This window comes from Dipodomys merriami, unplaced genomic scaffold (genome assembly GCF_024711535.1).
Source record: "Dipodomys merriami isolate MVZ:Mamm:240054 unplaced genomic scaffold, mDipMer1.0.p SCAF_14, whole genome shotgun sequence".
In the NCBI taxonomy this organism is placed as follows: domain Eukaryota; kingdom Metazoa; phylum Chordata; class Mammalia; order Rodentia; family Heteromyidae; genus Dipodomys; species Dipodomys merriami.
The window spans coordinates 1,298,112-1,312,942 of record NW_027202715.1 but is presented as its reverse complement, the minus strand read 5'-3'; the positions used below and the strand labels follow the sequence as shown (position 1 = coordinate 1,312,942).

The window sequence follows — 14,831 nt, the reverse complement described above, 5'->3', positions numbered from 1 at the left end:
CCTGGTAGACCTGGTTCATTGTTCCTCTTTATGCCTACATGACATTCCCACGGCCTAGAAGAGGGTTCTGAAAGACCCCTCCCCTCCCCCAGCCTCAGCTCCTATGGGACACACCCATCCTACCTTGGAGGCTGGCAGGCTGGCCTCCTGAACACAGGATTCAATTGCATACACACTCATGCCGGGAGAGCACTGGTTCATGAGCAGATCCAGACTCAGCCTAGCCCTTCCCTTGTTATATGACTACAAGGAAATCTGTCTCCCTCTCTGGGCTGCTTTTCCTTTTTGTGGAGTGAGGCTGTCAAGCTATGAGACCACTGGATGAGTGATGCCCAGGCACCTGGAGTATGCAGGACAGTCATTCTCAATGGCCATTATGAGCCAAGACAACAGGCTACAACATGGAATTTTTTTTATTAGACTAGGAAATATAATTTATTTCATAAAAATTAATCTTGTTACAATAGGAATGCTAAATGGTATTTACAGGTTGTAGTTTACAGAATGAACAGAGGTGGGCTTGAGGCCATCTCTAGAGTTCTGTAGCCCCTGGACATATAATCATATGCATGGTCCAGCTCCCCAGCACCTGACCCCACAGAGCCTGGCTCAACTGCCTGGGAGCTGGGGGACAGGGACCAGAGGACCCCGGACTGTGCAGGGATGAGGAGCCCCATGTCCTTGGCTGTTCCAGGCAGGGCTGGGGTTCCAAAGCCTGGGCACCAAGAGAAGGCAGGAGAGGCACGTAGGAGATACACTGACTGACCCTGTGGCCTCAGGGAGGGCAGGTGTGCAAACCTGGCACAGAGGAGTCTATACCCCCACACCCAGATGGGGACACATGCCCAAGGAGGAAAGCACAGGTGTACATGAGGCAAACACACACACACACACACACACACACACACACACACACACACAGAGCAGTCTCATGCCCAAGGAGGAAAGCACAGGTGTACATGAGGCAAAACACACACACACACACACACACACACACACACACACACACACACACACACACAGAGCAGTCTCATGGCACCTTTGCTGCTACTGGCCAAAAATGGCTGCTGCTCCCCAGATGATACAAGGGACTTCTATCCACTCAGGACACTGAGGTGCGGTCCCCTGCAGCCTGGGTGATGGGATTAGCTTCTTCTTATCAAGCTGGGTGTTCCCCTCCCCCTAGGACTCCAGTCCAGTGGCTCTCTGCTCAGGTCCTGAGTTTCTGGAAGTTACATTGGAAACTGTCCTGTCCTGAGCACAGCCAGATATGCTTGAGGGTAGACATAGGATGGTATTGCGTGGCAGACATAGAAAAGACATGGTGGCCCAGAGAACGCAGTGATAGGGCTGAGATCACAAGGCAGTGTGTTGGCACAGCTAGAACTCAGTTCCTTGTCTTTGGATCCCAGGCTGCAAGTGGGCATTTTCGAGCTTGTGATGGAGGTGGGGGCCAGCAAAGCCCACTGCCACAAAGGCCTGTTCCAGCTTGGCCAGGCTTCCCCATAGTCAGATAGAACTTCTCCCCTACAGTTGTGCTACCAGTGGCCAGCTGGGCTGAGCCCACAGAGGACTGTTGGCTTTTTGCAGGCAACTCAGCAGCCCAAGTGGAAGGAACCTCTCCATTGTCCAGGAGGGGCCTTACCTGCCTAGCCAACCCCACCGCAGGCCACAGTGGCTAGTGAAAAGCCCCATGAGCCGAGGCCACAGCAGGAAATGGTGGCTGTGTCTACAGCCCTAAAACTTTTTCCCACATCAGGAGACCAGACTTTCAAAGGTCAGGATATGTCCTGGCTGGTCAGGGCTTGCCAGACAAGCCAGGAGTCAGCACCTTGAGCTAGAAGAAAGTTGACATTTGCCCTCGCACCCTTTAAGGAGGTCCCGGTGCCTACAGTGGGATTCTGGCCCCAGCCACCCCCAGCCAGCTCAAAAGACAGAATTCATCCTGTTCTTTCACCCCAGGACACGCTGGGTGACAGTGAGTGCTGCTCCTCCACACACACACAGAAAAGCCCCTTCAAACCTCCCAGACCACAGAAGGAAGGTGAACTACTGAGGGCTGACGGAGAGGCCCAAGCACATCAGATAGAAACACTGCTCCATCTCTGGCTCATAGTGGAGCATACATGCTACAAGGCTGGTTGCTAAGGCGCTCTGAGGCCCACCCCAGGGAGGGGCATGCAGGTCCTTGGATAGGAGAAATGGGGCAGGGCAGTTTCTGGATTTCTCGGAGATCATTAGCCATTAGCAGCAAAGAATTCCTTTCTCTCTCTCTCTCTCTCTCTCTCTCTCTCTCTCTCTCTCTCTCTCTCTCTCTCTCTCTCTCTCTCTCTCTCTCTCTCTCTCTCTCTCTCTCACACACACACACACACACACAAAACACATACCCTGAACCCCAAGCACATTCACTCATACTCAAGAAAAATGTTTTCTTTTTTGTTGTTGTTTTTCATTTTCTTTTTTTTCTTCTTTTTCTTAAAAAGGACTTATCCAAATATCTGGATAATAAATCATTTGCGTTTCCTAAGAAACTGGGTTTTTTTCCCTTATGGTTTTGGTGTTGTCTGAACCTCACTAGTGTCTGTAGCTCCCTTCCTTCCTTCCTTCTTCTTTCTTCTTCCTCTTTTTGCTTGTGGACTGGAGAAGCAGTTGTCTGACTTGTACTTGACTCTTCAATTGAGGGAAGGGGTATAAAAGCTGGAGTGGGGAGTGGGGGTCCACAATGGAAGAGGAAGTGAGCACAGAACCATCTCCCTCTCCCAGGACGACAGAAGTTGCAGGGCTGAGGGCAGGGTGTGAGGAGGGGCAGAAGCAGGCATAGAGGGAGACCACCCTCCTGGTCCTGAACTGGCTCCAGGGACCTCAGCCTCTCCCCAGTGCCAACCAGGGGACAGCAGGCCTCTCAACAACAGAACACATAGGTTTGCTAAGGCTGGTTGTGGTCTGAGGGTTGAGGCAGGGGGAAGGGGTGGAGGAGGAAGTGAGGGGCAACTCCAACTGTCAGCTAGAGGACAGAAGAGTTGGACACCCCCATGGGGAGACTTTCTTGGCCTCCCTGCACCACCTCCTGTCTGTCTCTTCCAAGCACCTCTGTTGCAGGTGCTCAACAGTCTCCATCTGTGGCCATGGCCACCAGCATCTCGCTTTTGCCCATCTCCTCCAAGGCACAGGCCAGGCTGTTGAGGTCCCCATCATCCTGCTGCAAAGCTTCCCAGAGGTCCAGGATCACACCAGTGGGGCTTGCTTTGGTGGCAAAGTAGTTCAGGTACCTGGGGAAGGAAGGAGAAGGGAATTGGTTCCTCTGATGCGTTCAGCACCTCCCAGGAGCCTAGAAAGGGAGGGTAAAGGTGGAAACAGAGTGGGTCTACTGTGCACTACCAGCAGCTCAGAGTCCTGGGTCTGAATTCCACCATCTCTGCTTGTAGGCTGTGTAATCCTAGTAAGTCAATATACTTCTCTGAGCCTCAGTTACCTCCTGTTACTGTTGATAGATATAAAGTATCTGCCCCACTTCTTTCCCAAAAGTTTACAATTGAAGGTTTGGTCTCTGATGCAAGCTGTGTTCCAAGGTGGGACTTTTAGAAGAGTGACTGCATCATGACACTTTGCTACTTTACCCATGGATCAAATCCCCATGGATGGGGACTATTAGGAGGTGGTGGAACTGTGGAAAGTGGGGCTTGAAGGAAGTGGATCACTTACAGGGATTATATGTGATTATAGAGGCCTTGCCCTGGCCCTTTTCTGTCTATACTCTTGCTTCCTGTCTGCCATAAGGTGAGCAGCTCAGCTCCACACAGGCTCCTAGCCACAAGCAAGCAGCTTGGACCCACAGCAATGGAACCAGCCAACCATGGACTAAAGCCTCCGAAATCGTGAGCCAAAATAAGCCCTTATCTCTTTAAACTTTGTCTTGGGTATTCATCATAGCAATGAAAAATCTAGCAGATAAAACCCAAGATCATATAAAGCCAGGGCCTAGCAGTCTCTCTTATTTTCTTATCATTGCTATAATTATCACTGGAATTGGTGCCAGGTTGGCATTGGTTGCCAAGTTGGTGCCCAGCACGCCATACTTTTTCCTAGTCTTCCATGTCCTGCTAACTCCCCTACAGTAGGAACTCAGCTCAGCCATCTTTGAAGCCCCACCTATTTCTAGAGCCTACCTGATCCACAGGCCAGGACTGAGCCTGACATCCATAAATGAATTCTCAGACCCAACACACAGAAACCAGCCCCTGATCTGCCAGGAATGGTGGCCCTTGCATAGCCAAGCTAGGAGCTGGTTCTGGATTGATAGGATCCCTGCCTGCCCACCTGCCCTGTAAGACCTTGAGGATGAAGGAGGCTGGAATGTGGTTCGGGACACTCACCGGTCCACAGACAGCTTCTGTGCCAACAGCCTCCAGTCATTGCCCCGTGAGCTGGGGGCATCAAGGCTGCTACAGATCTTCTGGCGGATGGACAGAGGGATCTTGAAGGCGTAGGGACCCAGCTGGGTGGTGACAGCACTGCCAGGGGCAGAGCAGAGGACATCCAGGGAGCTAGCAGGTGTCTGGAAGCACAGGGGCAAAAATGAGCCGTGTCATCATTGGCCACATACCCCTACAGCTTTGCTGGGTCTCCAAGAGCATGGAGGCTCAAGTTCCTCTCTCCTTTTGGTCGGTGTGCTGCTCACTGATCAAGGCCAAGGCCAAGGGCTGTCTCAGTGCTCTGCTTGTGCAGAGACCCCCTCAATACTGATGCAGACTTCGAATTAAGAAGCTGAGGAGCTCCAGCCACAGTTCCGTCCAGTTAGACCCATTAAAAAATTTTTTTTTTATAAACGTATTTTTTTTTATTGTGAAAATACCGTACAGAGGGGTTACAATTACATGGGCAAGATAATGAGTACATTTCTTATCAAGCATTGTAGCCTCCTCCTTTGTTTCCCCTTCCCATCCCTTCCCATCCTCCCCCCCCCCCCCGGTCCCAACCCCCCACCAAAGTTGTAAAGTTCGTTTTTCGACATAATGACTTGTACATCTTATTGTTGCAATGGGTCTTCCTGTATCCCTGTTTTAACGATTTGTTTTTTCCCTTCCCCTCCACATATAACAACATCAAATACAGTGAAAGCAGGGGTTATACCACGGGGGAGGGACATACAAAGCAACAAAGACATAATCTTATAAATATATTAGAAAATCGCATGAAAGATTTCTCTTTTTTTTTTGTCAGTCGTGGGGCTTGAGCTCTAGATCTGGGAGCTGTCCCTGAGCAATTCAGCTCAAGGCTCATGCTCTACCACTTGAGCCATAGCGCCACTTCTAGTTTTCTGGTGTTTTTTTTAAAATTGTGATTAAGTGATTACATAATTTCCCAAATTTTACAGTATTGTGGGATAGTGATGCTCATTTAAAGTCACAAACTCATTCTAACTTTCCTGGAGCAAACTGTCTATCACGGTCTATAACATACAGCGGCGTGGGGGGGGGGGGGTGTGGCGGGGAAGATTGGGTGGGGGGGGGCGAGAGGAGGATGGCAAGGGATGGGAAGGGGAAACAAAGGAGGAGGCTACAATGCTTGATAAGAAATGTACTCATTATCTTGTCCATGTAATTGTAACCCCTCTGTACAGTATTTTCACAATAAAAAAAATAAAAAATTAAAAAAAAAAACATAACGGCGTACACATATACACCATACGCGTGATCAGCAGCATGGGGTTATTTAGTGGTTCGACCAGATGAGTGGAAGTTCTTTGTTTCTTAAGTCCTGTTAATTTTGTCGTATCACCTAACATTTTGGATTTAACATCCACTTATCAGGGAGACCATGTACCGTTTGTCTCTTTGCTCTTGGCTTACCTCGCTCAACATGATTTCTTCTAGTTCCATCCATTTCCCTGCAAATGCCATTATTTTGTCATTTCAGATAGACTCATTTTTATACCCATGGAAAATGAAGTCTATTGAAGGGAAGTGACTTGATCAGGGTTAACTGCTAGCGAGTAGCACAGCCAGCTCCCCAGTGTTCTTTATCTTGAAGGAGAAGCACTACCTAGCATTGGCACCTTGGGTGGCCTGGGGTTTTATAGCCCAGTCTGGATTTATGGTAGCTAAGACCCACAACTTGGCCCTGGCACTGACCTGGGTTCAAATCCAGTCTTGCCTGTGTGCACATATTTGCCCTCCCTAAAATCTTATCTTCACCCAGATGTGTGGGAATGTGGGGTTTGCATGCTGCAGTCCCACAGGGGAGACCTGGCCCTCACCTCAGCCAGCGTGGTGTGCAGCTGGAATATCTGGCCTTCCCCTTCCACCTGCCGCACGCAGATCTTGCAGGTGAATTCCGTGGAGGCCAGGCTATGTCTCTCCAGGGTGAAAGTGCAGTGCAGGGCTTTCTGGCTGCCACTCCAGATGTGGCAGAAGGGGATCTCCTGCAGGAAGGGGGAGTCAGCATTGAAAGCAAGGCTAGCTGCTTGTCTCCCCCGAGAGGGTGACACAGTGGGTGAGGTCCAGGCTCAAGAGGACTGGGTCATGTCAGGTCTTGGTTTTAGAAAGATGATAAAGAGGCATAGGAGAGACAAAAGACAGTACAGGTGTGTATGTGTGTGTGCCTGATAGTCTAGGTGTGTGTGTGTGTGTGTGTGTACAGTACAGGTGTGTATGTGTGTGTGCCTGGTAGTCTAGGTGTGTGTGTGTTGTGTGTGTGTGTGCCTGGTAGTCTAGGGGTAGGGGTGTGTGTGTGTGTGTATGCCTGGTAGTCTAGAGGTGAGCCTGAGGATGACCTGGCATATATGGCAGTGGGGAGGTTGTATGCAGAGGTAGGGCCTAGTAGGGGCTGGACTTCCCTGGGCACCCCTAGGAGGTGCTTCTCTCCAAGACAACCCTCACCTGGTACTTGCCAGCTTGCTCTTCCAGTGGGTATGAGGGAGGTCATGAAGGGAGAGGCGCAGGTTGTGATAACTGTCCTTGAATAGCAGGGGTGTGTGTGTGTGAGGGTGTGTGTGTGTGTGTGCGCGCACGCACATGCGCGCGCCTGGTAGTCTAGAGGTGAGCCTGAGGATGACCTGGCATATATGGCAGTGGGGAGGTTGTATGCAGAGGTAGGGCCTAGTAAGGGCTGGACTTCCCTGGGCACCTCTAGGAGGTGCTTCTCTCCAAGACGACCCTCACCTGGTACTTGGCCAGCAGCTTGCTCTTCCAGTGGGCATGAGGGAGGTCATGAAGGGAGAGGCGCAGGTTGTGATAACTGTCCTTGAATAGCAGGGGCTTGGGCTCCTCCACCAAGTAGCCACCCAGAGTTCGCTCCAGTTCTAGCACCTCCTGTGGGCAGGGCAGTAGAAAGGGGGAAATATATCACACCTGGCTCCATGGGCCCTTTCTGCTGTAAATTGGGAGGTGAAGGCTAGGCCATCTGAACACAGAGCATAGGACTCATTTGATCCATTTAGAAGGTGCTTTAGTTAGGTAAATGAATAGGTGGATAACCAGAAAACAGATGGACAAATAAACAACAGGGCAGATGAATGGATTTGTAGATGGAATGGCAGATGGATGAATGGATAATTAGATATATGGATGTATGTTTGGAAAAACAGATACATAGAAGGATGTATTGATGGACATCTGTAGGCACTCAAAGATATTTGGAAGGAAAGGTAACTGGATGAATGGATGTGTGATATCTGGATGGTCATGTGGGCTGCCGACAGATTATATATATAGACAGATTAACAGAAAGATGCATGGATGGATGGACAGAAGGGAGCTGAAAAATTCAAGAATGCCATCAACTTCCCTCTTGATCTCCATCACTCTTTTAGCCAAGGTGAACACTCATGAAGGCCCAACATCAAAGGCCAAGCATTGAGGTGTGGACTGAAAAACTTTACCTTGGCCTCTCACCCTTCAGGGCTTACTCTTCCTTGGGGCCCCTTTCAGCCAGATTGTATCAGTCCACAGCATGAAGCCTGAGACAAGTCATAGAAGATTGGGAGATAAAAGAGTAGGGAAGGACACAGCCCAGGGCAGGGAGGAGGCTTGTGGAGGAGGGGTGGATAAAAGGATGAAGGGACAGTACTTAAGAGACAGGGCCTTTGAGGCTGGTGAGGTGGGTGATGCCTACACACAGCTCCACATCTGCCATCACCAGGCTTGGGGTGCTACTGATCCAGGCCCCTCTTCTCCCTTCTTCCCTCCCTCCCTCTGTCTCAATGGCTTCTTACTGGCCACACCCCTCCCTCACTTAAGGGACACCACTGCCCTTCTTCTGCACCTGGTAGAAGCCTGATTTAACCTCCTCCCCTTGACAAGCCTGCCATTCTACTGACTAAATAGTTAAGCCCCCTCCACTTGTCCCAGCTTTCCAACTGGCCTCTCTGACTCTCATCTATCCACCCTTGTAGTGCAGCCAGAGGACTTTTTAAAGATCACTTTTTTATGTTGGCCATGGTGGTGCACACCTGCAATCCTACAACTTGGGAGGCTAAGGCAGGGGAACTGAAAGTTCAAAACTACCCTGGCCTACAACGAGAGCTCTTGTCTCAAAAAAAAAAAAAATAAACAACAAAAACCAACAAACTGGGCACCAATGGCTCAAACCTAGGCCCTGAATTCAAGCCTCAAGACCAGCACACTTGTGCATACACACACAATGCATGCACATACACATGCATGCAAAAACAATAAAAATGGAAAAAAGAAAGGGCACTTACTAGGTCTAGCCACCTTCTCACTAGATAGTTTCCAATTCTTTGGTATGGCCCTATGTCTCCTGGGAGACTAAGTCCTCCATCTATGTCCAGCTCCATCTCTCTTGCCCTCACAAACAGTCTTCCCTATCGGTGGTCTCCAGAGATTTCTCTCTATTTCGAACCCAGTATCTGGTGAGGTGAGAGCCATGGCCTTCATCCCTGTCCTGAGAGTCCAGAGCCATGTGAATATTTCAGAAATGTTAGGGTGATTAAGACCTCAGGGGCCCTGAGGAGAACTGCTGGAAGGGACCATGCAGCTGCCTAGCTATGGATGATAGGGACTCCGGGGAGAGGATGCCAGAAGGAACCATACAACTTCAGGATGTCAGAGCTGTGTGGCTCTGTGGCCAGCCCTACCTTCAGTGCTACTGGTGTGTCTTCCAGGCAGTAGACCCTGAGGCTGTATTCCAGGGAGGTGCAAAGGGCTGGGGCAAAAATGGCCAGCTGGAGCCGCTTTACTGCCGAACGGGAGTAAGACTCCCCTGTAAACACATATGTGCCCAGCTGGTCCAGCAGGATGTGGCAGGACCTGGCCTCCAGCTGGCAGTAGCATGGGGTGTTCAGAGTCTCCTCATCCAGGGTTACTACCTCCTGCAAAAGAGAGGAGGGTTGGTTCTCACCTGGGATGAACCAGGAGGAGAGAGGCAGGTTATAAGATTTGACTGGCCTCCAGCCTAGGCTCCTCACCTCCCAGTGACCCTGGTGGGCCTGGGCTTTCAGCTGGAAGATCCAGTCGCCAGCACGGACTTCAGCACAGTGGGGCATGGTGAGGATGACAGGGCGGCACAGCAGGAGGCCTGTGGGCCCGCAGGTCACTGAGGGGCTCAATACTGTCTGAGTTCCTTCCGCAAGTGGGCTGGGAGCAGGGTAGAGGGAGGCAGTGAGGGGAGGCTGCAAGAGGACCGCTCTCTCTCAACTCCATACCAAGCCTGGCTTTCTGGCTCAGAGCCCCAGAACCCAAGGTATCATGGGGATGGGGAGTAGGGCTGGGAAAATGGCATAAATCTTGAAGTTGCTTTTCTTTTTCTTTTTTTATGGGTCTTGGGGCCTGAACTCAGGGCTTGGACTCTGTCCCTGAGCTCTTTCACTCAAGGCTAGTGCTCTACCACTTTGAGCCACAAGGCCACTTCTGGTTTTCTAGTTGTTAACTGGAGAAAAGAGTCTCATGGACTTTTCTGCCCAAGATGGCTTTGAACCATGATCCTCAGATCTCAGCCTTCTATGTAGTTAGATTACAGATGTAAGCCACCAGCGCCTAGCTGAGCTATTGCTTTTCCATGGTGACATTCTCACAGCCAAACTGCTTTTGATAAATGTTGCTAAAGTTTCCTCCAGGGAGCTGGTACCAATTGATACTCCTGCCAGTGTGCTTGGGAGAATGGGGCCATGTACCCATGTTGAGGTTAGAAGGTATTAACATTTGGGGGGAAATATCTTGAAAATTCTTTAAGAAAAAAAAATCCTCCAATATCTCAGTTGTTTTCACTGACTACAAATAAGACAGACTGCATTCTCATTGACTGACCTGCTAGCTACTGTATATACAGATGTGTGTGGAAATCAGAGGTCCTCTGTACATCTTTATACTGAGATGTTCAGTGTTTCCTATTAGCTATGAAACCTTTGCACATTGTGAGGATGCCAGCCCACATTCAGACAGTTGGTGAACTACCATTGCTTTACAACTTACACTGTTAACTTTTCATGTTTTAAGTACAGCCACAATAAGATCAATGTTGTCCCCAGAAGATGATCTCTAGACTCAGAACCAGGCTTGGTATAGGGGGGTGGGAGTGAGGTGACATTTGAACTCCATATGTGTCAGAAGCAGGGAAAAGAAGAGGGGAAACTAGGCCAGGGCTGGGGTCTCTACTCACATGGTGTTTTCTGCCTTGTTGATAAGTAGGTACATCTCATAGAATTTGCCCTGAGGAATGGCTCCATTGGGCACCAGCAGGCTGACCCCTGGTGGAGAGAGGGAAGTCAGCAGGGCGGGGCTGGAAGGAGTTGGGGAGCTGAGAAGAACAGGGGATAGGGGTTGGTCCCAGCTTAAGGCAAAAAGAGAAAGACTTTCTCTGGGTTAGGGGTAGGGCGTCTCGCCTTTGACCAAGCTGGCCTGTCCAGGAACACAGGGGTCTTTCAACATTGCTATGGGGATGGAAGGTCCTGGTGTTGGCTCCACTCCTGGTGCTAATGGCTAGTTTTATAATCTGACATGGATATCTCTGCCTTTCTTGATGTTAGAAGTAGGACCACTCTCTATGATTGTTGGCTATTGTCAGGCTATTCTTCACCACTTAACAGAGAAACTGGGGCCTTCAGAGTGGCTGGCTAGTCCAGGGTTCTCTTGTCCTAAGGAGGCACTGCTGAGCCTGTCTATCTTGTAGTCCTCTGGCCCTCCAGCTTCTTTTGTCTCTCAGTGATGGGATTAGAATGCCCTGTCTTTACTAGGAGGGTCCTGGGCTGTCCAGAGGGAGCATTCTGAGGCCAATCTGATAGGCACAGAGCATGGGCCTACCTGTGCCAGGGATGCTTAGCCTTCCTCCCAGGCAGCCGAAGGTGCCACTGACGCTGCTTCCTGGGTCTCTGGGCAGACCTAGGAGCTGCTGGGAGCCAAGGCTGGCACTGCGCAGGTGTAGGAAGTGGGTGTCCCGAGGGAAATCGCCTGGGTATGTGCCGGGTGGCAGAACTCCTATCAGGTCAGTCCCATCTGACAGGCCAGGCACTGAGCTAGTGGTGCTAGAGTTGTAGACTTTGATCTTGAGGCTGGGCAGGGGGTCCAGCAATGGTGAGGTGGTCATGGGAATCTTGTCAGCTGAGTCCTGCAGGGCATATACAGGCCCACGGTAGATGCCAGCACTGGCTGTCAAGTCGGGAGGCACAGATGGGTGCAAGAGCTGTGGGTTACCTGTAGAGGTGAAGGGTAATGGTCAGACCCCCTTGCCACAGCTACAGGAGGCTTTGGACAAACTGGAGAGACCTCCTCAATCCCTCTGCCTTGAGAGGGAAAAGGAGCCCTGTGCCCCTGTCACTACCCACCACCCCTGGTGTCCTTGTGTCCTTACCAGGCCTGGCAGTCTTGAAGTTGATGGGGTGAAAGCCACCAGTGAGGGCCGCGGAGGAGTCGGTGATGTCATTGTCAAAGTCTCGGCAGTTGCGACGATACACCACCACGCCCACAGCCATAAGGACTGCCACCACCACAAAGATGGACACCACCACGCCCGCATACAGCGCCACGTCCCCAGAGGTCTCCAGGACTGCAGGGACAGGAGGGCTATGTCAGCTATCACTTACTATTCTTTCCTATGACTATTATTTGGGATGTACTGGGGACAGAACCCAGGGCCTTGTGCTTGCTAGGCAAGCCACACCCTAAACCCCAGTGCTAAGACTAGATAACAGAACTACACCCCAAGCCTGCAGCCATTTCCACAGAACCAAAGGTCCTAGTTCCCTGGAATCTTGCTAAGTAGACATTCTGAGCTTGTGGGGAGGAGGAAGTGGAGATGACAAGTAGGCAATGAATGGGTAAAGGTGGTAAACAGGTAGGTGGAGAATAGGAATGGAGGTGATCACCCATGGCTACAAGCCCCACTACCCTACAGAAGGGTGCCATTGGAAATAACTGCCCATGGTCAGGCAGGAAGGGGTCAAGGTCCAAGTCTAAGATAATAGATTTCTCCATAATGTTCTGTGCTGTCCTGTATGCAGCCACCAGTTCTGTGTGTCTCCTAAACAACTAAAAGGTGTGGCTGGGGCAACTGAGGAGTTAAATTTTTAAGTGGATTTAGCTTTTTGTTATTTTTTTTGCCAGTCGTGGACCTGAACTCTGGGCCTAGGCGCTGTCCCTCAGCTCTTCAGCTCAAGGCGAGCACTCTACTGCTTAAGCCACAACGCCACTTCCGGCTTTTTCTGTTTATGTGGTGCTGAGGAATCGAACCCAGGGCCTCATGCATGCAAGGCAAGCACTCTACCACTGAGTCACCTTCCCAGCCCTGGATTTAGTTTTAACTAAGATAAAAAGAGTTTACTTAGCCACACATGGGTAGTGGCTACCATACTGGCTAGCTCAGAGACAGCCAAGATGGTAGCCACCAAGACAGCTACTCTTCCTCCTTGCTTCTTTTGGGAGCTCTAGGAAGCACTTGTCTACCTCTCCTGTTCTAGGAGCTCTGAGAGATAGGCCTGCTCTCTCTGCCTGGGATCTTCCACTCCCTTGGAGGGGTCAGCCTGAGCCTCAGCATGGAAAGTCATGGCTTCCTGCCCTGGATGTCGGTCTTCTCAGTACTGATGCCTGCCTGTCCTTCCATCTGTCCTTTGGGCTCTTCAGAGGACCCTGGAATCCAGGAGCAGAGAAGCACCCTCCTCTATTTCCTAGGGCTGGGCTTCTGGAGGCACTGCCCCAGCAGACCCTAGGCCTGGCTCTGCATATTAATGTCCAGTCACACGGGGAGAAGATAGAGGGCTCTTGTCTAGTGATTAATGCTCTCCAATCAGCCACCAGCCTAGTGAGCTGGGCTGAGGACCTCACTGCTGATTTTGATTCTGGAATTATTTAGAAATTGTGCTTTAATTACCACAGGCCAATCTGCTGGAGAGGCCTTATTACTTTGCTATTAACTGCAGCAGCAACTTGGCCCCTTGGGGCTGGAAGATGAGCCTCTTGAGAGCTGACACAGGGCAGTGAGCATTACAGATGACGTGGGAGACAAGGCCTATCTACAGGGGGGTCCAGTGTGGGACATTAGATAGCCAGGCGTGGCAATGCCCCCGAACTGTCCCAGAGAGAAAGGCCAAGAGTATAATGTTAAAACCACCAACTTTGGCCATAACACTATTTAGGTTCAAATCCATCTTGGCTCACTGCCTTGGGCAAGTCTTTCCTTCTCCCAGAGACTCAATTTCCTGCCTTGTAACATGTCAGGGGGTAACCTAGGCCCTTTCTGCTGGCCAGGGGTCTTGTCAGTATTCCAAGATGGCAGTGTGGGGCGCAGGGTGTGTGTGTGAGGGGGAGAGGGGAAGACGGTCCAAGGGAAACTGGTAGAGGATCCATCATCATCACTCCCTGCCCTGTGCCCCACCCCCCAGGAAAGGACAGCTATGAAATGGAACTTACGGTGGCTTTTAGGTTCGCTTAGCGTTCTCTTATCTGTTGAGGGAAATAAAGGGAAGACAATGACACAGATGATAGAGACAAGGTGAGATGAGATGGCAGATGTGGGGGTGAGGAGGGACCCTCACTTGGCTCCAGAATCCCCTCCCAAAGGCTGCATGTGCCCGAGAACTCACTCTGCATGCATAGCCCATCCGTGCAGTTCTTGGAGTCAAGCAGTGTCCCACTGCAGTCTCGGCCTCCGTTCTGGGGAGGGGGTGCCATGCACTCACGGCTGCGCCAGTGGGCACACTCAGTGCTACAGGCTGACCACTTGCTCCACTCTGTCCATGCTCCGTCCACTGCAGGGGCATACAGTTAGTGTGCAGAACACTGCAATGCACATCGTACACACACATGGCAGGGAAAAAGGGCCCCAGGACACATGTGTGTCACTAGAGAAAAGTTCATACACATCCAGGCACCTCCACACCCATGAACAGTCAGATGTCCCCAGGGGACAAGGAGAACACAGATTATCTATGCACGAGGTCACTGGCACAGACATAGCCCACTGCACGAATGTACAGATAGACACAAACCCAGGGTAAAACACACCACACTCACATAAGCACAACTAATGGGAGAGAGTATGGCTGTATGGGCAAGGACAGAGGAACAGAAAGAACACATAAACAAAGAGAACAGAGAAAAGGAGACTTAACAGAACTAGGAGCTGGGGACAAAGTGCACCCTGACAGTTATATGCAGGAGATGCCAGGACTTTGGCAGCTCAAACCCAGGTTGGAGGTGTTAAAAGAAGAGCCTGCCCCTAGGAAGCAGCTCAGAGCTTACCTCCCAGCAGCCCCAAGCAGAAGCAGAAGTTAGAAGACAATGTACCTAGGCCAGCCTGAGCAGCTGAATGAGGGTCTGGCATGAGCCCTTGCCCTGCCCAGGCCACAGCAATGCTGTTCAGACTCAGCATACAGCAAACAG

General features: G+C 50.8%; 1 protein-coding gene across 4 annotated transcripts in view; it reads right to left on the bottom strand.

Annotated features, from left to right (window-relative positions):
* Positions 1 to 1,168: 1,168 nt before the first annotated feature.
* Unc5b (unc-5 netrin receptor B) overlaps positions 1,169 to 14,831 on the bottom strand; it is a 77,517-nt gene continuing 63,854 nt past the window's right edge. For 3 of the 4 annotated variants that reach the window (XM_070020508.1, XM_070020512.1, XM_070020510.1), the window contains exons 7-17: positions 14,033 to 14,197; positions 13,860 to 13,892; positions 11,806 to 12,000; positions 11,259 to 11,648; positions 10,618 to 10,705; positions 9,428 to 9,596; positions 9,098 to 9,331; positions 7,161 to 7,310; positions 6,257 to 6,421; positions 4,374 to 4,555; positions 1,169 to 3,269 (exon numbers count right to left, since the gene is read on the bottom strand). In XM_070020508.1, the coding sequence (XP_069876609.1) occupies positions 3,104 to 3,269; positions 4,374 to 4,555; positions 6,257 to 6,421; positions 7,161 to 7,310; positions 9,098 to 9,331; positions 9,428 to 9,596; positions 10,618 to 10,705; positions 11,259 to 11,648; positions 11,806 to 12,000; positions 13,860 to 13,892; positions 14,033 to 14,197 (1,937 nt within the window). In that variant the 3' untranslated portion in view covers positions 1,169 to 3,103. The remainder of the gene's footprint in view (positions 3,270 to 4,373; positions 4,556 to 6,256; positions 6,422 to 7,160; positions 7,311 to 9,097; positions 9,332 to 9,427; positions 9,597 to 10,617; positions 10,706 to 11,258; positions 11,649 to 11,805; positions 12,001 to 13,859; positions 13,893 to 14,032; positions 14,198 to 14,831) is intronic. The other variant, XM_070020509.1, reaches the window with a different exon arrangement.